We start from the raw sequence: 23,647 nt of genomic DNA on the forward strand, positions 1-23,647 counted from the left end.
TAAATCCAGTCCTTCCTTGATCTGAGGCCTTCAGACCTTGCAGTCTTAACCCCTGACCCACTTCCCCCAGCCTCAGTGTCTGCAGAACCCTTCCTGAAGCCCCAGAGAGAAGCAGGGATTCCTGAGCCCAGCCCCGACCCTAATCCCACACCAACCCCAACTTTGCGTAGGCAAGTGATCCCTTGTCCCAGGCCTAACACTTGGTATGCTGTGCCTCCCTAAAACTTTAAAAAGAATCCTAATCCTGCATCTAACACCACCAATCCATTTGCAGCCACCCCAGCCCCGCACCTGCCATATGCATCCCCAGTTTCCAGATTAGAGCTCCTTAGCTCTAATCCATCCATGTGTGTGCCTGGTTAATAAATCTTTAGTGAGCACCTACTATGTGCTAGGCATGTATCTCGGGATATAAAGATGAACAGGGTAAGCAAACTCTGCTTTGAATTCCCATTCCAGCGGGAGAGTCAGAAACTACAAGGAAGGAACGCCTGGGTGGCTCAGTCAGCGAAGCATCTGCCTTCAGATCGATCCCTGGACCCCTGGATTATGACCTGAACCAAACAGACACTTAATGACTGAGCCATCCAGGCACTCTTAAATAAATAAAACCTTAAAAAAAAAAAAAAGAAAGAAAGAAAGAAAGGGAAAAAAAGAACTCTACAAGGGAGTCAGAGAAATCTTATCATTCAAATTGAGGAAGGTGACATAAAGAAATGGACAAATGAGAGCCAGTCCCTGGGGGAGAGAGGGGATGGGGGAGGTTATGGAGAAGGGCTTCTGCTGCTCAGGGAAAACCTCCTTTGAGGAACGGATGCTGGAGCTGAGGTCAGGATAATGTCGAAGGAGGGAGCCCTGCTGGACCCAGGGACCTGGGACCGGGCCTTTCAAGCAGAGAGGACAATTCCAAAGTCGTTTCCAGTGCCACCCACTTTCCGCTTCTAATCCCAACTTCTGGGCCAGCAGAACCTTTGTTCATGTCTCTTCTCCAGATCGAGGACCCCAGAGGAGAGTTCTGGGCCCGTGTCCAGCATTGGGTGTCTCCCCAGGGTGCCCAGGATGGTGTTGTCACCTTGGAAGGCGTGAAGAGCAGGCGGGGGGGGGGGGGGTGATTCCGGGGGAGGGGGTGCCGGACTGTGGCCTTGTCCTTCCCAGCCCAACCCCAGCTTGGCCTAAAAGGGCAGACAGATAAAGAGTCCTTCCCGCCCCTGGCCCCAGAGAGGGAGGGGTTTCCTGACAGGAAATTGACCTCCTCTAACCCCCCCCCCCCAGTTCCAAGCTCTCAGCATTTCTGGCTCCTGTGTCCTCAGGGCAGGACCGCAGTAGCAAGGACAGAGGGACTGCACTGAGTAGGAGGTAAGTGTGCTGGAGGAGGGGGGCAGGACCCGCATGCCCACCCCGCCATCCGGCCCCCCTGGGTTTGGGCTAGACGGCAGCTGTGGGGGGGGGAGGTGAAAAGAGAATGTGGGGTCTGTCCTTAGGAGGGTGAGCGAGAGGGCAGGAGGCGCGGGGAGCAGGGAAGAATTTGGGGACCCTGGGGATCCACAGAAACTTCGAAGAAGCAGGGAGAGCTTGGACCATTAACAGAAACCGGAGCCATGGCTGGGTCTCATGCCCTCTGAGTTCAGGTGGGAAGACGGGCCAGAGAGGGCTGGGTGCTTTGCTCCATCCCCAGGAGATGGGGGCTTGGAGGTGGGAGAGAAGACAAGGCTGGGAAGGACAGGGAGCAAGAGATGGGGTTCCGAAGGAAGATGTGCATGAACTTGAAAAGGCTGATGACAGGATTTTGGGGGGGGCAAGGTCTGGAGGAGGGTGGTGTGGTTGGGGTCCAGTGCGGACACAACGTGTGAGGACTGTTCTCTGATACAGACTTGGGGACTGGAGGTGCTGAGTTCTGCAAATGGGTCAGGCTGCCTGTGGAGGGTTTAGGGCTTTGGGGAAAGGCTGGCAGCAGAGGAGGAGAGGGAAGGGGGAGGGGGAGGGGAGGAGCCGGAGCCCAGAGAGGGAAGCTGGTGGCCAAGACATCCTGTGGGAGGTCGGGAGGCTGGGGGCTTGAGGGATGCCTCGGAAGTGAGTCAGGGGCCGGGCACCAGGAGGCAGATGAGGGGGCTGGAGGGGGCAGGATGTCGGAGCCCGTCTGCAGAGGCGGGTGTTGGAGCCAGGAAGGGGAAAGACGAGGGGGCCGCTTCTCAGAAGGTGCTGCAGTGGGGTCTGATGGGGTCTGAGGATGTTGAGGATGGTTGGGGGTATGGGATCCAGTCCAGAGATGGATGTAGCAGCCAGTGGGGGAGTGGAAAAACCCCGTTTGGGTAATGTTGAATTCTGTCAGAGAGAAGTTGGAGCCCCCTATTTTGAGGGGAAGGTGGGTTTTGGGGAGGATGAGAGAGGCAGTGCTGGGGGACAATGAAGCCATTTGTGGGATGAAGCACAGAGAAGCCTGTTTGGAGAATGAAAGAGAAAACGGCGTGTGGTGTGTGTGTGTGTGTGTGTGTGTGTGTGCGCGCGCGCACATGCGTGTGTGTATGGGGGTGCTAGCATCGATTGACCACAGCCCTGGGGGCTCCAGGCAAGGGTTGCCATGGTGACTGCCTCCCTGGGGGACAGGGGACTATGGAGACTGGAGAGAGGCTTGAGGAACAACAGCTGAGGTCTAGAGGCTGAAGTCAGGGAGGAAAGAAGGGGGTCTTCGCCCGGAAAGGAGATGCTCTTGCTCACAGCCCTGCCCACTCAGGGCCCCCTTCCAGATGCTCCACGCACCACGCACATTCCCGCCCAATCCCGACCCTATCCCTCATCTGCTCAGAACCTGTCCCAGTTCGAAACAACCTGCATGTCTGGTGCCGGTGATAGGACAACGTGTGAACAGCCAAGAGCCAATGCGGCTTTGCTGTCGCCCAGCAGTGGAACAGTACGCAACACTTCAGGGACATCAACTAGAGCCACAGAGCGAGGCATGGCTCCATGTCACACGGCATGTGGCATGTGAGCCAAAAACCAGCTCTCAGACAGCAAGTTGCTGGATATGCATGGTGTGATTGCATTTAGAGAGAGTCGGAGACCACTGGAAACAATACATTGTTTCTGGCTACAAACACTATGCCAAGGCATAGAGTGAAAGTCGGCTTGGATGGGGATTAACATTCCGGATGGTGCTTTCCTTGGGAGAGGGCTAGATAATTCAGGGGTGGGGGGGGAGTGGGGGGGGTTTGGTGCATCTGTAATGCTTGATTCTTTAAAAAAAAAAAAAAAAAAAAAGTAACCTGAACCAAATAGGGCAAATGTTTGCATTAGATGCTGCTAGGATTGGAGGCACAGGGGTGTTTGTTTTCTAAATTTTTCTGGATTTCTGAACATTTAAACTATTTCATCACTTTAAAAAGTGCCCTTCCGTGGCTCCCCAGTGTCCTTGGGAAATAGCCCAAGTTCCTCCTCATGGCCCTTCGAGGCCTTGCATGGCCTGGTCTTAACTGATCTCTCCAGCTTGACTCCTCCTCACCCACAAGGAATGAGGTCCTTCCCTCCTTCATTTCCTGTTTAGCACCCATTCATTTCCTGAGCGCCAGCCCTGGGAGCTAGGGACACAGCAGTGACGGAGACAGCCTGACCCTGTCCTCTCAAGGCTTCACAGTCCGGTCTCGGGGACACAGACTCATCCCCAGACAGTGACGACTCAGGTTGGACAGGGCTGGGATGGAAGAAATCCTGAGGGGGCTGACTTGACTCAGCCTGGGCATCAGGGAGGGCTTCCTGGAGAAGGGGGCTTTGGAGCTGTGTCCTAAAGCGGGGAGAACAGGTTTCCTTGTAGAAGGATCTACACAAATGTTGACACCTGGAGGAGCCCGGAGCAAGGAGGAGGAGGAGAATGTGGGAGAGCACTGGTGAGGGCACAGCTGGCAGGTGAGGGCAGCTGAATTTTGCCCCACAGGCACTGGGGAGCCATGCAAAGCGAAGAGAAGGAAAGGGAGCAGGTTTATGCTTTAACAAGGACCTCAAAGGTGGGCTGAGGCGGGGCAGAACAGGAGCCGGGAGACCAGGGAGGAAGTGGGGAAGCCAGAGGGCAGAGGGTGCTTGGACTGGGGCAAGGGACCATGGAGAGGGTTGGAGATGAGGGACTTAGGAGGTGGGATGAGCAGATCTTGGGAGACTTCAAGCCCCAAGAGGGAAGAACTTGTGCCTTGGCCACCACTGTTTCTCCACTGCCTTCACCCGGCGAATACCTAGTAATTTTCTTTTTTTGGCAGGGGGAAGGGTAGTAAAATATGCGTAATATAAAATTCACCATATGAACCACTTTAAAGAATACAATTCAGGGGCACCTGGTGCATTCACAATATTGTCAACTACTGTGTACCTCCGGAACTTTTTCGCTTGTGAAAAGGAAACCTGTACCCATTAAGCAGTCACTCCCCAGCCCCCCTCCCCCAGCCCCTGGCTCCCACTCATGCTCATCTCCTTTCTAGCTCTACAGATTTGCCTGTTCTGGACATTTCCCAGGAAGGTTTTCTTCAAGGAGTGAACAGGGTGGGGTAGAGTGGACAGGGGTGCTGGTGGGACAGGGGAGACGAGGCGGGTGCCCATGTGTGTGACTGGCCGTCTGGGGAGATGGTGGAGCCTGAGTCCCTAGGCAGCCTGTGCCCTTCGTGGGCTGTGCCAGTTTGGGAAAGACGCTTCCCCTCTCCGAGTCTATTTCCTCATGGGGTGGGTGGGTCCACAAAGATGATGAAGCCTCCGGGCAGGGAAAGGGTCTGAATGCCAGTGCTTGGGGTAGGGGGAAAGAACCCCAGCCCCAGAATCAATAGGTCTGGGTCCAAATGCTGAGTCACTGAGCCACTGTGGGACCTTGGGTGTCATCTGCAGAACGGGCATCATAATAGCACCAACCTCATGGGATCGGCAAGTGCTCGGACCAGGCTCCGCACCCAGAGGCAGGATTACCAATCACCAACACCCCACCACTGCCGTCAATCCCACTGAGGGTCTGTTATGTTTTCCCCAGGTCCCCGCCTGTCAAAATGCCCATCCTGAAGAATCTAGGGGTGGCCGACACTAAGGTGCCCCGGGCGGGGACCCTGCCCCTGAGGTCCTCTCGGAACCCCTTTGAGGAAGTTCCAGGATTGGAAGAAGAGGAGGTTGGGGAGCTGGGGACCCTGCCCAATGGAACATCTTGTCGCCGCCGCGCCACCCTGGAGAAGCTGGCTGGCCTAGCCCCCTTCCGGCTGGGCTGGACCCCTGGCCGGCGGGCAGGCAGCCCCGGAGATGGGCAGCCCCGCTCCTTCCTGGGCCGCGTGCTGACACCAGGGATACGCAGGAGCTCGGCAGACTTTGGTCTCCTGGCCAGGCTTCAGGGGACCCGAGCCCAGGGCGACGAGGAGGCGGCGGGGGAGGCTGCCCGGAGACTGGCCTTCCTGAGACTGGGACGCGGACCCAAGCCCCGTCGTGCGTCCCTGGCTGAGAGGGTGGTGCCCGCCGGCGAGGCGGCCCCTGAGCCCCCGCCCAAGGTCCCCGAGCCCCCAAAGATGAAGGAGCCTCTGTCAGGTGAGTCGGGAGCCCCTGCTCAGACCTGGCCTCCACCTGTGACCCTATCTCCATTCACTTCTCCAACTTCTGCCCACCCCCAAGTAGGATACCAGTTCGCCCCCTGCAGTCCCCAGCCCCATCACCGAGCCAGGCTCCAGCTCTGTCTCCACACCCACCCCCAATCCATCCCACTCACTACCCACCACCGGCTTCGACCTCACCCCCATGTCCTGTGATAAGCGAATCACCAACTTTGGTCCCATCCCCTCCCAATCCCTTCCAAATTTAACCTCCAGGCCATCTCCAACCTTGACCTTCTGCCCCTCCCTAACCTCCATACCATACCCCCCCACTTCCCATCCCCAGCCCCAACCCTAGCCTCAGACCCCCACGCCCACCTCAGTCTCCTCCTTCACCCCCAATCTCTTCTCCTTCTCTGTCCCACTCTGAATCCTAACCCTAACTCCATCCCAGTCCCAAACCTCAGCCTCCACCTTCAACTTCATCCCTACCTCAACTCATCTCCAAGCTTCATCTCAAACTCACCACCATGCCTAGTGCCTACCTTCCACCACATCTGCCGACTGCGTCCCCCAAGGCCCGTGTTCGGGTTCCCAGGGCCGCCGCATTAAGCAAGTCCCACAAACCAGGTGGCTGAAACTGTCGAGATCTAGTTTCTCAGTTCCGGGGGCTAGAAGTTGGAAATCAAGGTGTTGCGTTGGGTCCACACACGCTCAGAAACTCAAAGGAGAGCCCTTCTTCCTCTTCCTGCACCTAACACTCTGCCAGCTAACCTGGGGGTTCCCTGGCTTGTGATCACCCCACTCCTGTTCCTTCGTTGACAGGGGGCCTTCTCGCTGTGACCTCACAGCATCTCTCCTCTGTGTGTATCTGTCTCTGTGTCCAAATCTCCCCTTTGTAAAAGAACACCCGTCACACTGGCTTGGAGGCCACCCCATGACCTCATTTTAACTTGATCACCTCTATAAAGAACTTGTCTCCAGATAAGGTCCCCATTCGGAGGTACGGGGTGGGGGATCAGGACTTCACACCTCTTTTTTCTTCGTTGGGGAGGCACGTGGTTCAACTCAAGACATCACCCCTGTTTGTACCCCCAGTGTCTTCTTCAATGCCCTTTTGGTTTCCACCCCACACTTATTCCAACCCCATCAGCTATCTCCACCTTGGGACACATCCTCGTGCTTACCCCAACCCATCCCTTTGTCCAAACACCATCTTTAACCATCTCTGTGCCCGACGCCAGGACAACTGCCTGCCCGCCGGGCTGTTGCTGTCCCGCCTACAGCTGCAACAGGGTCCCCGATTTAGTCTCCCACCCAACGCCCAGCCTCGGCCCATCTCAGCACCCACCTTCAGCCCAACCCCAAGCTGGCCTCCCCCTTCATTCTTAATCCCATTTCCACCCCAACCTGGAGTCCCCATCCAAACCTCCCATTCCCAACCTCCACCCACGTTCTTGGTCCCAATTCAAGCCCAAATTTCATCTTCAAACTCATATCCATCTCCACCTTCTTTTCCTGCTCAATGATCATATAAACCCACCCTCGTCTCCACACCCCCTCAAACCCCAGATGTCATTCGCAACTCCTTTCCTGTCCCCTCTGTAGATGTCACCCCAACCTCACCCTCATCCCTTCCCTCAGTCCCATCTTGATCCCATCTCAGAGGCCCCCAACCCTAGCTCCGCCCCCACCTTCATTCGCCCCCATCCTCACTCCCAGGCCTCCTCCCAGGCAAGCAGCCTCAGCACTGGGGACCTCAGGAGAGCCCTTTCTGTGCACCCTCTAGGTCCTGGCAAGAGGCTATTTCAGCCCGGGCTCCCTGGGGACTGGGAGGGCACTTCAGGGAGGTGACGAGGGGGTGACTGGAGCCCCCGCCTTCTGGAAACGGATGGGCAGAAATAGCGCTGGCCAGGAAACAGTTTTTCTGCCAGGGAGGAAGTGGAGGGGGGTGGAGGTGTTGGGGGTAACCCTGGGCCACCGGGGCCCTCCCTTTGCCTTCACTCAAAGGCCTCCCAACCCCATGGGGCTGGCTTTTGGGGAAGTCTCAGGTCACCCCCACAGCTGTCCCATCCCCCAGAAGACCCCATCACTGGTCTTGCTAACCTCTCCCCACCTCCAAGCCTCCACTCTGCCCTTCTCATCCACTGCTTCTCTCCACCCTCTCCCCCTACCTGGCTCGGACTCTTCCCCCCAGCCCTCCCATTGCCCAGACCCCTTCCTCTAGGTCTGATGCCCTTTTCCTGTCCTTGCCCCTCAAATATCCTGACCCCTTCCTATATCATAAGCTACTCACCAACACCCTCTGCCCCCCCCCCACCCCCCCACCCCCCCCACCCCGCCTTCTGCCTCAATCCCTACCCCCAACTGGCCAGACTTCTCCCCATCCTCCTCCCCCTCCCATTCTCTTCTTAGTCTCCTGATGCTACTCTGGTCCTTTGACCTCCTTCCCTTATCCAGACACCTATCCCAGCGCCCACCCTCCTCTGTCCATCCCTAACCATCTCCCGTCCTCTCCCGTCCTCTCCCGCAGGTCCTGGCCCTCTCCCTCCTTCCTCCCTCAACCTGCCCCCCCCCCCTCTCCCGACCCCCTTCCCTCAACTCGTTCTCCTGGAACGTCGCAGGACTCCCTTCTAGGCCCGTCATCTCCCCCTCCCCACACCCCTTCCTCCCCCAGCCTGCCGGCCCGCTTCCCTCCCCCTGACCTCCGGTTCTGCCCCCACAGTGCTGGAGATCCTGAGCCTGATTCAGCAGCGCGAGCTCGCGCGGGCCGACGAGCACATCTTGGAGCTGGAGGCCGAGGAGCTGGCGTCGTCGGGGGGCAGCGGCGCGCCCGGGCCGCCCGGGCCCGAGGGCACGGACGGGGGCCGCCGGGCGCGGGACGTGGCGCTGCTGTACGAGGCCCTGCAGCGCGAGCTCTGGGCGCTGGTGCGCGAGACGCTGGCGGGCCCCGGGCCGGGCGCGGGCGCCGGGGCGGGCGCCGTGGCGCAGCTGGGCCAGGTGCTGCTGCAGGAGGAGGCGGCCGACGGGCGCCGGGGGCCCGGGGCCGCCCGCAAGCTGCGCGCCCGCTGGGCGGAGGCGGTGGGGCGCGCGGCGCGGGAGCGCCTGGAGGCGGCGGCACCCGGGGCGCCGGGGGGCCTGGCGGGGCAGCTGGAGGCGCTGCGGGCGCGGCTGCTGGAGGACATGGGCGTGGTGCGGGGCCGCCTGGCGCCCGCCTACCCCGCCGGCCTGGGCGCCTTCGGCGTCTACCTGCGCAGCTACCACGGCGCGCTGGCCGAGTGGCTCGGGGCCGCCGCCCGCCGGAGGCTGCCGCTGACCGACCGCTACGCGCTGCTGCACTGGCACAACCAGGTGTACCCCAGGTGAGGCGGGGCCGGCCACCCCAGGGTCGCCCAGAACCCCCCCCCGCCCCCCTAACACACACTCCCTCAGCCCTGGCCTCTTCACTTGCCAAAGACCTTGGAACTGGTGACTCTTCCGTCCTATAGAATCCTAAAACCGTTGACCCTCCTGGTCCTCGGCAGGGGTGACATGGACAATCTGCGCCTCCGAGCGCTGTCCACCCTCCCAGTGCTAGAACCTTAGCGACATAGGGCCTTCCGGTTCTAAAACCTCCGCACCCTGTAGTCTGAGAGCCTTAGTCCCGCGGACCTCCACCTCCACCTGTAGCCCCGCGCCCCCCGCTTCCAGTCCTAGAATTGGGGCACTGGTGATCCTTCCAGATCTAGAACCTTTGCATGGTGGACACTTACACCCCTAGAACCTTAGCACTGTGGACCTTTCCTGTCTTAGAACTCAGTATCATTGCACTCCTGTATCCTTTAACACAGGGATCCTTCCAGTCCTCTGCACCGAAACATTGACAATCCGCTCATCTGGGCGCTGTCCACCCTTCCCCCCTAGAACCTTAGCGATATCAGTTCTTCTACTTCTAAAACCTCCACACATCCAGTCCAAGGAGCTCAGCATCCCAACACTCCCACCCTTGGAATCATAGCGTTCGTCACCTTTCCAGTCCTAGAATCTAAGCATCGTGGATTCTTCTTCTAGAAGGCTTGCATTGCATTGTTATCTTTCCATTCTTAAAATCTTAGCACCATGGACACTTCCAGCCCTACAACCTTCACATCACTGACAGACTCCCAGAATCTTATCAACATTGACCATTGACCCCTCCAGTATTAGAACCTTAACACCTCCCAGTCTTCCAGACTTGGACTCTATTAACACCAGTGGCCCATTCAGTTCTAGAAGCTCAGTGCTTCGACCCCTCCAGGCCTAGAACCTTCCCATCATTGACATATATGCTATTAGAATCCCAGTACCGTTCACCCTTCTGGTCTTATAATTTAGCACTGTTGATGGTTCTCAACCTAGAATGTTCGTACCATTAAACCTTCCAGTCCTAGTACTTTAACACCACTGATTCTTAAATACTAAAACCTTAGCACCAGCATTCCTAAAATCTTGGCATAGTTGACCCTCAGAATTCTAGAACCCTTACATGGCTCTCTCTCTTTAGATCCTAGGGCATTAGCCCTGTTGATTCTTCCAGTCTTAGAACTCAAGCGTTGACACTTTCAATCCTAGAACCTTAGCACCAATGAGACTTCAAATCCTAAAGCTTGGCCCCACCCCCTCTTTAGAGCCTAGAACTTTGACACTGTGGATCCTTCCAGTGTTAGGACTGGAACGCTCCTGGTCCCTTGAATTCTGTAACCTTAACACTTAGAACCTCAGCACCTTTGATGTTCCCAGTCCTAGAATCTTCAAACTGTGGAGGCTTTTTGGATCCTAAAACCTACCCATTTTTGTGGGTAGGGCATGGAATATGATTAGCCATGACTGGGTCACCTACGCAGTCCGGCGAAAGGGGAGCTGGTCACACCCAAGCCACATGTCGGCAAGCGAGTGGGATGGGTGGTTCCTCAAAGTCATCCTGTTGTCACTGGAAGAATGGGAAAGCAACCGCTAGTGACATTGACTTCCTAGATCCCTGCTGGGAATATGTGTTAAGGACACTCTCACACCATCTATGAGAGAGGGAGGCAGGACAGGGAGTCTGGAGAGCTTCCTGGAATGGGAGGGTGGGAGTAGGAAGATAATGTTTCTGTCTGAGAAGATGCCATGGGCCAAAGCTTGGGGTGTGTATGGGTGATGGTGGGGGGGCTAGGGAGAGGGATGGTACCACACAGGTTGGGTGTGCTGAGGAGTGAGGAGTGTGGCCTGGACCGGGGAGACCTCCAAGGCCGGGTGAGGTGCTGGGGACAAGGAGTGAAGGTGGGAGGGAACTTCTGTCTGGTGAAGCTGATCATGGCTGAGATCTCGCGTACCAGACCATCGAGCTTGGACTTGACCCCTGCAAGTCTTGCCCGGACACCATTCATCAGGGAGCTGACTCAGAGAACTGGAGCCAGGGGAGCAACCATTCCCAAGACTTCCTTTGAGGGATGAGCAAAGCCCGTCCCTAGAGAGGAAGGGAGTGGCCCAGGGTCACAAGCACACTGAGTGTGGAGGGGTTCAGTTGCCCAGATCCCCCTCTCACAGACCTCCCTGTCTCTTGTCCCCCACTCCCAGAGAGGTCCTAGGGCTCGTGGACTTGGTAGCCCTAGAGAATGGGGAGCTGGGGCCCCTTCTGTCTCCCGGCACCCTGCGGGGCTTGGAGGACGAATGCGTCACAGACGTTAAGGTACTGGGGGACTTCGGAGCAGGAGGCACTCTGCAGGGAGGGAAGGGTTGTACTGGGGTTGGGGGCCCCTCCTCTCCTCCTTTCCCTACTCCCATTTCCCTTTTCCCTTTGTGGATTCTGAGTTCTGCCCCAAAGACACTGAAAGGTAAGCCCACACGGATCACTTCCGTCTCAGCTTCAGCTCTGTTCACCCAAACACCCAGCCAGGCATAATAGAGCAGCAATAAAGTATCGACACATTGAGATACTTCAAATCTTAGAGGAAGCGTCAGTCACAGAAGCTCGGCTCACAGTCCCAAAGACCCCCAGAAGGAGAGCATAAGCACGATCTCTGCACCCAGCCAGGGCAGAGAGTCAGCCTGGTTAATAACCAGTCAGCAGAATGGTCCGGCCAAAAACACCCAGCCTGGCCACCTATTTGCCAGTCCTGCCTCAGCCAAAGGAGTCCGAACCTTTGTAACCTGTGAGCCTAGAATCTTAGACTCTGACATAACTACATTCTCAGATTCTCTGAAGGGAACAGGGAACATGGGACCAGAGAATCAGAGATGCATAAACCTTAGAATCCCAGACCAGAATCTGACTCTTGAACAAATTGTTTTGCAGAAGCTGGGGAGCAGAGCCTTAGGGACCATCAAATAATAAGAGAATAGACCCTCAGACTCTCTGGCTATCAGATGAAGGAAGCTTAAAACCCCAGACTTTTTTTTTTTAATTTAAGATTTTATTTATTTATTTGAGAGAGAGAGGGTGAACAAGAGAGAGAGGGCAGAGGGAGAGCAGGCTCTCCGCTGAGCAGGGAGCCCTATGCAGGGATCCCAGGATCACAACCTGAGCCGAAGGCAGCCGTTTAACTGAAGGAGCCACCCAGGTGCCCCAAAATATGGACTCTTAATATCAAGCTCCAAATCAGGGGGTAGGGATGCAAAGGGCTGGGGAGGTTTTCTGGTCCAACCTCCCTCCTCAGCCTAATCTTTGCAAGCTCACAAATAGAACTGAGATATGCTTGGGGCTAAGGTGTGGGGACCTTGGGGCGGGGGAGGAAAACAGGGAGAGGCTCCCAGGTGCCCCTGACTCCTGCCTGTCCCCCCACCTTCCCACTGCAGGCTCAGACACGAGCAGCCCTGCTTCGGGTGCTGCAGGAGAATGAGGAGCACTGGGGGAACAGGGAGGACCGGCCCAGCAGCTTGGCGCAGGATGTGTGCGAGGTAGGGGGTGGGGAAGAGGAAGGAGAATCAGTGGGAACAGTGCCCCCTGTGGGAAAGCAGGACCTCCCCCCTCCTCACCCCTTCTCCTCACCATGGACCACACAGCTGCTAGAGGAGCACACGGAGCGAGCGCCCCGCATCAGCCAGGAGTTTGGGGAGCGGATGGCCCACTGCTGCCTGGGGGGGCTGGCAGAATTCCTGCAGAGGTACCGAGGGCCCCGGTGGGGGGGGGCGGTGCCGGGGTGCAAGGCTGGTGGGGGTGGCATCAGTACCCAGGATCCAACAGAGAGAGGAGATATGAAAGAGAACCAAGTCAGGACTGGCAGGGGCGCATCAGGAAGGATCCCAGGCTTTGCCGGGCTGAGTGCCCAGCAAGAGACCCTCCTCCAGCAGTGCTCCATCTGTCATGCCCTCCCCTTCTCTGTCACCAGCTTCCAGCAGCGGGTGGAACGATTCCACGAAAATCCGGGAGTTCGTGAGCTGCTACCTGACACTTACATCAGCAGGACCATCTCCCTGGTCAATTGCGGGCCCCCACTGAGGTGAGAGCGCCCAGCGTGTGTGTGCAATAGGGCAGAGGGTCAGTGGTCACGACCAGCTGAACCGGGGTGCCCAGTTCCTAGGCAGGGATCCCAGAGCTGGTCCAGAGCGACAGGCACATGGGACCTTGGAAGCATAAAACCCTAGGGAGTCCTGGAAAGAACCTCAGCATCACAGAGCCCTAGAATTATGGAGTGATCAGAACACTGGAGTGTTCTAATTATAGGAACCCAGAAGCCAGACTCAAACACTCTAGGAATTACAGATTTTTTTTTTTGCCTTTTTATCTTATTCTCCTTTTTTATTAACTTATTTTTCGTGCATTTGAGAAATCGGTAATGCATTTCCATGGTTCAAAATTGGAGCTACAATAGGGCATACAGTGCAAAGCCTCCCTCCTACACGCTCCCCACCGTCCTTATTGCTAGGGTCTGCCATATCTTTGCTGGGGTTTTTGATATATTTACCTGTAAATATGTGTAAGTAAGTGTATGCATACATTTGCATACTTCATGCATATGCATATCTGTGTGCATTCATATACATATTTTATATTTCATATGCACATTCCATATACATACACAGGTAAATATATTTCACTGTGTGCATACATAGTATTCCTTTTCCTTTAAAAAAGAACTCCACAAATGGCAGACTACTGAACACATTTTTGTGCCTTTTCCCTTAACAGGCTGGAGACTTTCCCGTTAGCATGTGGAGTTCCCACATTTATTTCCTTGTAAAACCTGAACTGTGCTCCACTGTTTACATACAGCACATATCTACTGTCCCCAGTGAATGGACAGTCGGTTTCACCCTTTGGCAGAGGAAAAACCTGTCTCACTTGTCAATTCCCAAAAACGTGGGGACTCTCAGGGACCCATACCCAGAAGGGGGCCCGCTGGGATCTTGGAAAGAAAATGCCAAATTGCCCTCAGACCAGCTTACTGTCCTTTCAGGGATGGAGGATTATCATTAAGAGAAATGAGAAGGTGGGCGCTTGGGTGGCTCAGTGGGTTAAGCCTCTGCCTTCAGCTCAGGTCATGATCTCAGGGTCCTGAGATCCAACCCCACATCGGGCTCTCTGCTCAGCCGGGAGCCTGCTTCCTCCTCTCTCTTTGCCTGCCTCTCTGCCTACTTGTGATCTCTTTCTCTGTGTCAAATAAATAAATAAAATCTTTTTTTAAAAAAAGAGAGAGAGAAATGGGAAGGGTAGGGTTTTAGAATTAGAAACATTTCGATGGGGCACCAGGGTGGCTCAGTGGGTTAAGCCTCTGTCTTCAGCTCAGGTCATGATCTCAGGGTCCTGGGATCGAGCCCCACATCCGGCTCTCTGCTCAGCAGGGAACCTGCTTCTCCCTCTCTATCTGCCTGCCTCTCTGCCTACTTCTGCCTACTTGTGATTTCTCTCTCTGTCAAATAAATTAATTTTTAAAAAATTTCAAAAAAGAGAAATGTTTCGAATCCCATTCCGTGGGGCTTCCACACACCTCCCCCAGCCTCCCAGACATACCCTGCTGTTGCTTAGCCTCCAGACTCTCCCCAGAGCCCCTGACTTCCCCCAGCTCCCCCATCTGACCTGTCACCCCTATGCCAACGAAATAGAGTCCATTGAAGCCAGAAGAGGGGTCCAGGCAGTTGAGCTGAATATTGGCAGTCCCTGACTTTTGGCTCCTCTGATCCCCACAGGGCTCTGGCAGAGCGCCTGGCCCGGGTGGGGCCCCCCGAAAGTGAGCCGGCCCGGGAAGCAGCAGCCAGCGCGCTGGACCGTGTGACCCGACTCTGCCACCGAGTCCTGGCTGACCTGCTGTTCCAGGAGCTGCAGGTGAGTGAGGCAGGGCGCTGGTGGGATGGAGTGGGGGTGCTAGGACGGGGGCACCCCGCCAACCTGCAGTTCATTTTAGGCTATGACTCAGTGTTCAGGAAGCAGGCAAGGGGGCAGGGGGGCAGAGGGTGATGGCCTATTTGGGTTATTTGGGGGGGCAAAGGGGGGTACAGGAAGGAAGAGACGGGAGGATATGGTCAAGGGGAGGATGGAGAGCCACCAGCAGAAGGGGCCTTGGGGACTGGGTGGAGCCCCTCCCCACTGAGGCCCCCCAGATCCCTGCCCAGCCTCTCTAGACCGGGAGCCCTATTTACCTCCGGCTCCTGCATGTGCCCAGAGGAAGCTAGGGTCTGGTGGAAGGTGGGTGAGCGAGTTCAGGGAGGGAGGGGGGAGTACCTGGGAATGAGACAGGGTTGTGTGTGTGCTTGTTGTAATGCACGCTCAACCCACATGTCGTACATCTCATCTCACTCAGAACAAGAGCCAAAGTCCTTGCGGGTGGTGGTGGTGGGGGGAGCTCAAGTCCCTGGACGGTCTGACCCTTCCCTCCCTGACCTCACCTCCTCCCACCTGCCTCCTCACTTACCCCTCCCTGTTCCTTCACGCGACAGACCCAGTCCAGCACCTCTGCACTTGCTCATCTCTCAGTTTGGGCCCCTCTTCCCCCTCCCCCCTGTAGCCACATAGCTCCCCCTTTCCCCTCTTTCAAGCCTTGACTCAGATCAGACCTCCTCAGACCGTCCAGAGAGGAGACTCCCTTCCGCCCTCCCTGCTGTGTTTTTCTCCAAGCACTTAGGGCCACCTGCACTCTGCATTGGCCTTTGCTTTTTTTTTTTCTTTTCCCTCCTCCCCCAACCAGCTCCTCCCACCGGAATGTTAGCTTCTCAAGGGCAGGGTTTGTTGGAATGTTTCTAAAATAACTTTTTATTATGGAAAATTTCAAACATACACCAAAGTAGGCAGAATGACAGAATGGCCTCTTGGCAGAGGAGCTCCAGCCAGTTATCCATGCCTGGCCAATCTGGTTTCACCTTTCCTCCACCCCCCACAGCACCCCCCCCACCCCCAGATCCCCTACATCCTGCCGTCATCCATCAACACTTCAGCCTGCATCTCCAAAAGATAAGAAGTCCTTTTTAAAATGAACATAACCACAGTGCCGCGTTCATACCTAACACAGGGAACATACTTCCTTAGGGTCAGCAAATAAATATATCATATAAAAAGTATGTTACATATATATGTTATAATATATATATTTGATATATGTATATGATATATTAATATCATTATATATAATGTATATATTAATATACATTAATAGCAAATACCAGGTGAGTATTTATAGTCCCCTGACCTGCTCACGATGATCAAATGCTTGGAGTTTTGTTTGTCTTATTCTGTGCTGTGTTCCCCAAGCGTTCTTCTCCATGTGTCTCCAGCCACCCACCCATGGCTGACCCATATATAGGGCTCAGAGTGTTTGTTGAATGACTACATGGGTAGGTGTGTGTGTGAACGTGAGCAAGCGGGTGGGGGGGATTATGGGGATTCTGGGCAGTGGGTACAGTCTTTGTTCCCAGCCTGGCTGGGCTGCTTCCAAATAGGGGGACCTGGGGCAAGTTACTCCTTGGGGAGTCCTGTCCTCTTGGGGTTTCTGTTTGCTCATCTGGAGAATGGGCAGGGGAATTCCAGGCTTCTTGGGGGTGGCTGTGAGGAAGCAATGGGGTCGTGGCTATAGAGTGCTTAGCTTGGTCCTGGACCATGGGTACTGGCTGTTTTCTTCCTAAAAATACAGGGTTTGTAGCAAGAGCGACACTCCCTGAGCCAGGCTCTGCAGCCAGAGCATTGGCTCATTTAATTCACCTGCTTTTCTACAAAAGGCCCCATCCTGGGAGGTTCTGACAGCCGGGTTAACTGGTTCTGACAGCCATGGGAATGGGAGAGCAGGAAGTGGGTGCGAGGTGGGATAGGACTTGCTTCAGACCCCATGGACTCCGAGCCGAGCCGGATATCCCCAGCACCTCACCTTCCCCAGGGTCCACCTAGACCGCAGCGTCTTCCCCTACTGCCCCCAGATCCACCTCAGGGACAGACCCACTGCCTGTCCCAGCTCTTGGATCATGTCCAAGTGCTTCCCTTCTCTCCCCCCCCACAGAAATCCTAAAAAATCTATTATCTGGGTTGTTCTCTCCCTCCTCACCCGTTACTCACTTCTTTCTCCCTTTTGTCTCCTTCCAGTCCCCCCCCCCCCCCGCCGCCAATTTCTGCCTCAGCCCTGCCCCTTCGGAGCATCAAGATCTCCCTAATGTATAAGCCTCCCCTCTCTGTCTGTTCCCAACCTGCAGTGGCTCCCCAGTGCCCTCAGGAGGAAGCCGGGGCTCCTTACAGCCCTGTGTGCTCCAGCCCCACCTGCCAGCTTAGCCCCATCTCCCTGTCCCCTGTTCTAGCTTCAGGCATCTGTGAAACCGAGCAGCTATACAGGACCCCTTCTTGGAAGAGCCCCAGCTTGGTGTGCCACCATGCCCTTGCTGTCTTGAAGTTATTAGTAATTTTGAATAAGGGCCTTCTGTTTTCATTTTGCACTGGGACCCTCAAATTATATAAATGGTCTTGCCAGCCACACTGACCCTCTTTCTGATCCTCTAACCTGAAAACCCATCTGACATCCCAGCAGTCTTCACACTGGCTCTTCCCGCTGATGGAGCCACTCCCTCGCACAGCCGACACCTGGCTAACTACCACCGTCCTCTGGGATCAGCTCTGGTGTCCCCTCCTCCAGGAAGCCCTCCTTGACTCAGCGTTGACTCAGGCACCCGCTCTGGGCTTCCTAAACTCCTGGATTCCCTCGTCCAGGCCCTGACCGCTCTGGGTCCATCTTTAGGGGATGGTCTGTTTCCCTTCCCAGACCGCGCGCCCCGGAAGGGCACAGCACAGCCCTGCAAGTCCAGCTCTCCTCTGTGGAGCTGCTAAGTGGAGAAAGAGGGTGGAAGGGAGGAGAGCTAAAACCATCCCCCCCATACTATCCCCCCCAGCCCTACTTCAACAAGCTGATGCGCAGGAAGTGGCTGAACAGCCCGGAGGCCCTGGATGGCATCGTGGGCACGCTGGGCGCTCAGGCCCTGGCACTGCGCAGGATGCAGGACGAGCCCTACCAGGTGTGCGGGTTTGTGGTGGGGCGGGGGGAGGGCTGGGCGTGAGAGTGGGGAGCCCGGGCGCTCCGCAGGGGGAGACCCCTTCGAGGCACCGAGCAGCTAGCTCTCTCCGGGTGCGATAGGCGGCGCTCTGCGCGGGGTCTGCCGGGAGGCAGGTGCGCGGGTGCTGGGGCCTAGGGTACCGCTAGCACAGAGCCGGGCCCCCTGGGAGGTAGAACTCCCGAGACTGGGGAGAGGGCTGGGACGGGGCATCCTTTGGGAGTCGGCAGGGTGTGTCGGCGAGCCGGTTAGGGGGCAGAGGAAGGTACCATCCAGCAGGACAGTGGTCACCCGTTGGGAGTCGGGAGGGCTGGTGTGGGGGGGAAGCCCTGGGGACGACGAGGGGGCGCGGCTCCCTGGGGGCAGGGGAGGTTTCCCGCGCGGTGCCCGGGGTGGGCGCACGGAGGGAGGCGAGCCGGGAGGGCGTCACCGGCGGCTAACCAGACCTCGCGTCTCCCTCGGTCCGCAGGCGCTGGTGGCCGAGCTGCACCGGCGCGCGCTGGTGGAGTACGTGCGGCCCCTGCTCCGCGGGCGCTTGCGCTGCCGCTCGGCGCGGACCCGCAGCCGCGTGGCCGGGAGGCTCCGGGAGGACGCGGCGCAGCTGCAGCGGCTGTTCCGGCGGCTGGTCAGTGCGGCCCGGGGGCGGGGGGCTCCGAAACCACGCTAAACCTGGGCTCGCGAGAACCCCCGGGCCCGAGAGTTGGGGCGGGGGCTTAGAAAAAGGCCTTACACCCAACTTTCAGTCCCCAGTGACACTTTGATCCTGGCCCTGCACACCTAAAACTTGGCTTGCTCCGGAGGGAGAGCTGGCCCCCCCCCGGGCGCAAACCGGCATTGTGTCCCCTGTGCTCTGGGGCTGGGGATTCCGTCAGTTCGGTCCTGCTAAGTGCTTAGGACCCTACCTGGCGCGGAGCTCGCACTCCCTAAAACAGGGGCTGTTCTGAGCACACAGAGATGCTAAACACCAACAGAAACTCAAGATTCTGGCGTTTCCGATTCAAGAATTTAAAACGACCCACTCTTATTTGCACCCAGTTGTAATCAGCAGGACCGGAAGCGCTTCCTTCATCCGCATTTCCAGGACTTTCTAGTCTGCAGTACTTGGAATCGCGGGGGGGGGGGGGGCGGGGGGGGGGTGGAATCGCGGGGCGGGGGTGCGTCATTTTATGGAGAAGGCAGGGAGGGAGACCTCTCACACAAGGAACCCAGTTACCCCTAAGGGTCACCTTTTGAATACGACCACTAGGTTTGGAGAGATGTCCCGAGCCCCCCGTGATCCGCAAAACTGGGAATAGATACGTTTAGACTGGATTTGCCTCCACATTTCCATAGCTTCCAGGTCCTTCCAAACCTCTGATCACAGCTTGTCCTCTGCCTGGCTTTACGGAGAGAACAGAGGCCAGGAGGGGTGCGGTTTATGTGAAGGGGGACCTGGGGCCAGAGTGTGAGTCTGGGGCCTTCCCCTGTAGGAGTCCCAGGCCTCGTGGCTGGACGCCGTGGTGCCCCATTTGGCCGAAGTCCTGCAGCTGGAAGACACGCCCAGCATCCAGGTGGAGGTGGGGGTGCTGGTCCGGGACTACCCAGACATCAGGTGAGAGCCCCCCACCCCCCACCGCGCCGGCCTGGCCCCTTGTTGCCCGCGCCGCCGCCAGGCCGAGGACTCCCGGCTTTGGCATCCGTCCTGGCGTTTCCTGCTCTTGGGCGAGGGAGGGAGGCGGCGAGTGTGTCTGACGGCCGTTTCCTGCTGCAACCGGGCCATTATTAATACTATTTCCCTCCTTCTCCTGCCGCCGCCGCCACCAGGGCTCGCAAACAAACAGGCAGTCACAGGAAGCCCAGGGCAGGGGGGCGCAGGGCCGCCGGCGGCAGGAAGGGCCGGCCCAGCCAGGGAGCCACGGGGGACACGGGGACACGCACAGGCAAGCGGGGCGCACACGCACTGGGACAGCGGCAGGCGCCGCTCAGATCCTGGTGGACCATATCCTCTCCCTGGGACCCTCCCCTCGCGGAGCCTCTCCCAGGGGGGATAATAGCACTCTTCTCCCAGGATTGCTGGGGGACTTCTCCATCCTCAGTCAACACCAGCATTGCCCGCATTATCCACCCGGACAGCAGGACCAAGACCAATGCTGGTTTCTTGAGTCCTTCTGTTGGGCCTAAGGAAGTTATTTTAGAAAATAATATGCAAGTAAAAGGCGGCACTGTTCCAAGTGCTTAGCATCCTCTGAGACAGGCGGGAATTAAGCAGATTACCCCAAATGCCACAGCTGGCCAGTGGCCAAGCTGGGACTTGAGCCCCCGTGGCAGGCTGGCTCCAGCTGATTGCACCCACCTGATCACTGCCTCCACCCCCACCTCCCCCACCCCCCTCCAAGGCAGATAGTGGTGACAGTCCTGTAGGACTCCTCAAGCTGGAGGACACTGTGCTTTTGCAGAGACAAAACCCCACTCCGCCAGGGAGTGAGGCCCCAGCGGGGTTTAGGCTTCTGGGTTGAGGAGATGAGGATTCTGGAAGCGAAGCCAGATGGACAGTTCTGGCTCTGGGCTGTGGGGCTCTTTGTCCTTGGGGAGTCACAAAGCCCTGAAGTCTTTGGGGGTGGTGGGAGTCCCAGCCTTTCTCCTGGATTGGGGTTTCTGACTTGGAATCTGCACTTGAACGCAAAGCTCAGTCTGAAAGCTCTTAAGCTTCTGGGATGGCTCCAAAGCCTGCTTTGGAGCCTGTCTGAGCCGGAAGGCTCTTGAGCCCCATTTTTGGATGAGTACATTTTGGAGCCGAGGTGATTCCAAACCAGGGATGTGGGGACATGAAGAGCCTGAGCTGCGTTTGAAGGAGGGTAGTGAGGGCCCCGGGGCTCTTCCTGAAATGGAAGTTCTGGAAATGACTGTTGGGTTCAGGCTCTTGAGTCAAAATGTGGCTGAGGGTCCTGGGGTGCTGGACCCACGATCTGTTGTGGAGATGGGGGTGAAGGGAAGGCTCGGCTGTGTCAGATTTAAGGGCAAGGGTTGGAAAACAGAGTTTTGAGACAGACTTTCTGTTTGAGGTGACGCCCCCGCCCCCCCAAGGTTAATTGGAGTTCTGGAGTGGAACTTTGGTTGAGCACGATTCTGGGGATGGCGTGGGAGGGTGACATGCGTGTCCCACGGGAACGAAGGTGCTGTCATGGATGGGCTCTGGGTTGAGAGAGTTGAGGTCGGGTTTGGATACGGGCTCTGGAACTGCTGTGGTGGAGAAGCTTCCAGACCTGGCCTGGGAAGTGGGGAGAGGGGAGAGGAAGGTTCAATGGAAATGTGGGCGAGCCTTCCTGCACAGCGTCCGAGCGGCGATGGGTGGCTGTTGGAGGTGCGAGTGAAGATGAAGTGGGGGGTGTTGCTGACTCCAGAGCTTAAGCAGGTGTGAAGGGGCCAGAAGGAAGCCCAGAAGCTGTGTGCGCGGAGTCGGGGCTGCAGACCGAAGGCTAACCGGGAGCTAAGACCAGGTGCTTAGGAAGCCACCTGTGCTGGGTGTAGAGGAGCGGGTTCTGGAGCCAGTAATGAGTGGAAGGATTTGGAAATGTCTGGTTAGCGACGCTCTGGGGGCTGTGCTGCTAGGAGGAGGGTCTGGGAGGACTAGAAATGGGGAGGGACTAGGGGTTGGGATAGGGGAAGGTGGGGGGGGAGGGGCTGCTGGTATGGGGAAAGGAGCCGGAAGGGGGCTTTAAAGGGGCTCCAGAGCTAAGGCAGGCTCTGGGACAGATGGGGGCCTGATGAGGTTCCCAGGGGGGCTGTGTGCATCTGGCACGGAGAACCCCATGCACCTGTCCCTTCCTCTCTCCCCCCAGGCGGAAGCACGTGGCAGCCCTCCTGGACATCCGGGGCTTGCACAACACAGCAGCCCGCCAGGAGATCCTGGCCGTGGCCCGGGACCTGGAACTGTCTGAGGGGGGAGCCCTGTCACCCCCTCGGGACCGTGCCTTCTTCTCAGACATCTCCGTGCCCCGCCCACCTTTCTGCCTCGGCCTCCCTCTCTTCCTGGGCCGCCTTCCCCTCTCCCGGGTGGCCAGGCCTGGTTTGGCCTGTCTGCCCCGACTTGGGCCTCTGTCTCCATCACGGCCCCCTACCCAACGCTGAGACTCTCCCAGCCCTCCACCTCAGTGCCCCCCATCTTTGCTGCTGACAAACTGTCCTCCAGTACGGGCTCCCTCTTGACTCCCTGCCTGGGACCACAGACTGCCCCACTCCCGCCCCGGTGTGGGGGGAATGGAAAGGTCCTCAGAGGTCTTGGCCACCCCTAAATCCCCCAGATAGAAGAGAAACAGGCCGGAGGGAGCAAGGACTTTCCCAAGGCCACGAAGCTCGTTCCCAGCACCAGCTCCCGGCCCAGTGTGCGGTGGCAGGCGTTTTGGAAGGCTCTACAGAAGTATCCCAGGCCCCCCCCTTTCCCCTCACCTCAAGGTCTGGCCCCGGCCCAACATATTAAGGAATGTACGATACTTAGAATAAAGAGGTTTCTATTTAACACAAGGAAGGGCTGAGTCCCCAGTGTGTGGGGGAGGAAGGACCGGGGGCAGGGCCCAGGGCCAAGGGCTTCTCACACGCCCGAGGCTGGGCTGGGGTCCAACTCCTGGGCAGGGCAGTGGAGGCTGAGGGAGGCCCCGCGGGCCAGAAGCGGGCAAGTTCATCCCCTTTACCCTCCGAGGCCCCCAGGCGCGGGACTCCCAGGCAGGCCCTCAGCCACGCTCGGCCAGGGCCCCACACTTTGTCAATCCCGAAGTGCCTCTCCCTGGTTTCTGGGCTTGGTGGTTCCTCCTTGGCACACCACACCCCTCCATCCATCCTTAGCCGGGAAGCTGTGTCAAGAGAGGAAGGAGGTTGGGGGCAGGGCCGGCGGCATCCAGGGCGCCCTCCTGGGTTGATGCAGGAAAATCTCAGGGTGGGAAAAATTCCAGCCTCTCACCCACAGCCCCGCCGGATTCTGGTCCCCACGGAGACCTTGAGGTCACCTCCCCGATGACCCCTACCCCTCCGGCCTGGTTGGACAGCCTATGATGGATGCTTCCTGGGGGGGTATGTGCGTGCGCGTGTGTGTATGTGTGTGTGTGTGTTTCCCTGAGAAGTGGGAAGGAGGAGGCAGCCAGCGGTCAGCTCTGGGACTGGGGTTGCAACCTCACCCACATGTGAACTTAGGAAGGTGGGGACTCCGGACACTTGGAGCCTCTGGGCTGTGTGACCTTGGGCAGGAAGCTGCCCCTCTCTGGGGAAGCTCTTAACCTCTCTTTCTCCAGGGCCAAGGTGAGCCATTCACAGGGTCCCCCCTTCTCACTTCCACTGCTAAGAGGACACCTTCAATGTCACTGATGCACAACAGAGGAGAGGCAGAATGAATGATGGGTTGCGGTCTTGTACGCATTTCACAAAGGACCTGTGGACCTCCGTGCAGCAGTATTCTTCCCAGATGTGGGTCCCCCCTTTACAAACAGCTTTATGGAGACAGGGTCTGCAAGCCAGACCATTCATCCCTTTGAAGATTCGATTCAGTCGCTCTCGGTATATTCGCCGAGTTGTAGAAGCATCATCACGGTCGATGTTAAGAACAGTGTCAGCATCCCCGCCAAAAAACCCTGCACCCCTTAGCCGCCCAACCCCCTCAGGCCCTGGTGATCACTGGTCCACTTTTT

At 57.4% G+C, this 23,647-nt stretch overlaps 1 protein-coding gene across 1 annotated transcript; it reads left to right on the forward strand.

Annotated features, from left to right (window-relative positions):
- The first annotated feature begins 1,227 nt into the window (after positions 1-1,227).
- On the forward strand, positions 1,228-22,493 carry EXOC3L2 (exocyst complex component 3 like 2). Its single transcript, XM_045077173.1, has 12 exons — positions 1,228-1,356; positions 4,997-5,535; positions 8,263-8,899; positions 11,115-11,226; positions 12,333-12,434; positions 12,540-12,640; positions 12,866-12,976; positions 14,664-14,799; positions 17,835-17,957; positions 18,463-18,618; positions 19,463-19,584; positions 21,812-22,493. Exons 2-12 carry the CDS (start codon positions 5,013-5,015, stop codon positions 22,098-22,100), a joined length of 2,412 nt encoding a protein of 803 aa, XP_044933108.1. The 5' UTR covers positions 1,228-1,356; positions 4,997-5,012; the 3' UTR covers positions 22,101-22,493.
- The last annotated feature ends 1,154 nt before the right edge of the window (positions 22,494-23,647 follow it).

Source organism: Mustela putorius, unplaced genomic scaffold (genome assembly GCF_011764305.1).
Source record: "Mustela putorius furo isolate JIRA1106 unplaced genomic scaffold, ASM1176430v1.1 tig00000196_pilon_pilon_pilon, whole genome shotgun sequence".
In the NCBI taxonomy this organism is placed as follows: Eukaryota; Metazoa; Chordata; class Mammalia; order Carnivora; family Mustelidae; genus Mustela; species Mustela putorius.

Coding starts and splice junctions, on each gene's coding strand:
- EXOC3L2 (XM_045077173.1), top strand. CDS start 5,013: ATGCCCATCCTGAAGAATCTAGGGGTGGCCGACACTAAGGTGCCCCGG. Junction 12,641..12,865: donor CTGGCAGAATTCCTGCAGAG/GTACCGAGGGCC, acceptor CTCTGTCACCAG/CTTCCAGCAGCGGGTGGAAC. Junction 17,958..18,462: donor TGCAGGACGAGCCCTACCAG/GTGTGCGGGTTT, acceptor CTCGGTCCGCAG/GCGCTGGTGGCCGAGCTGCA.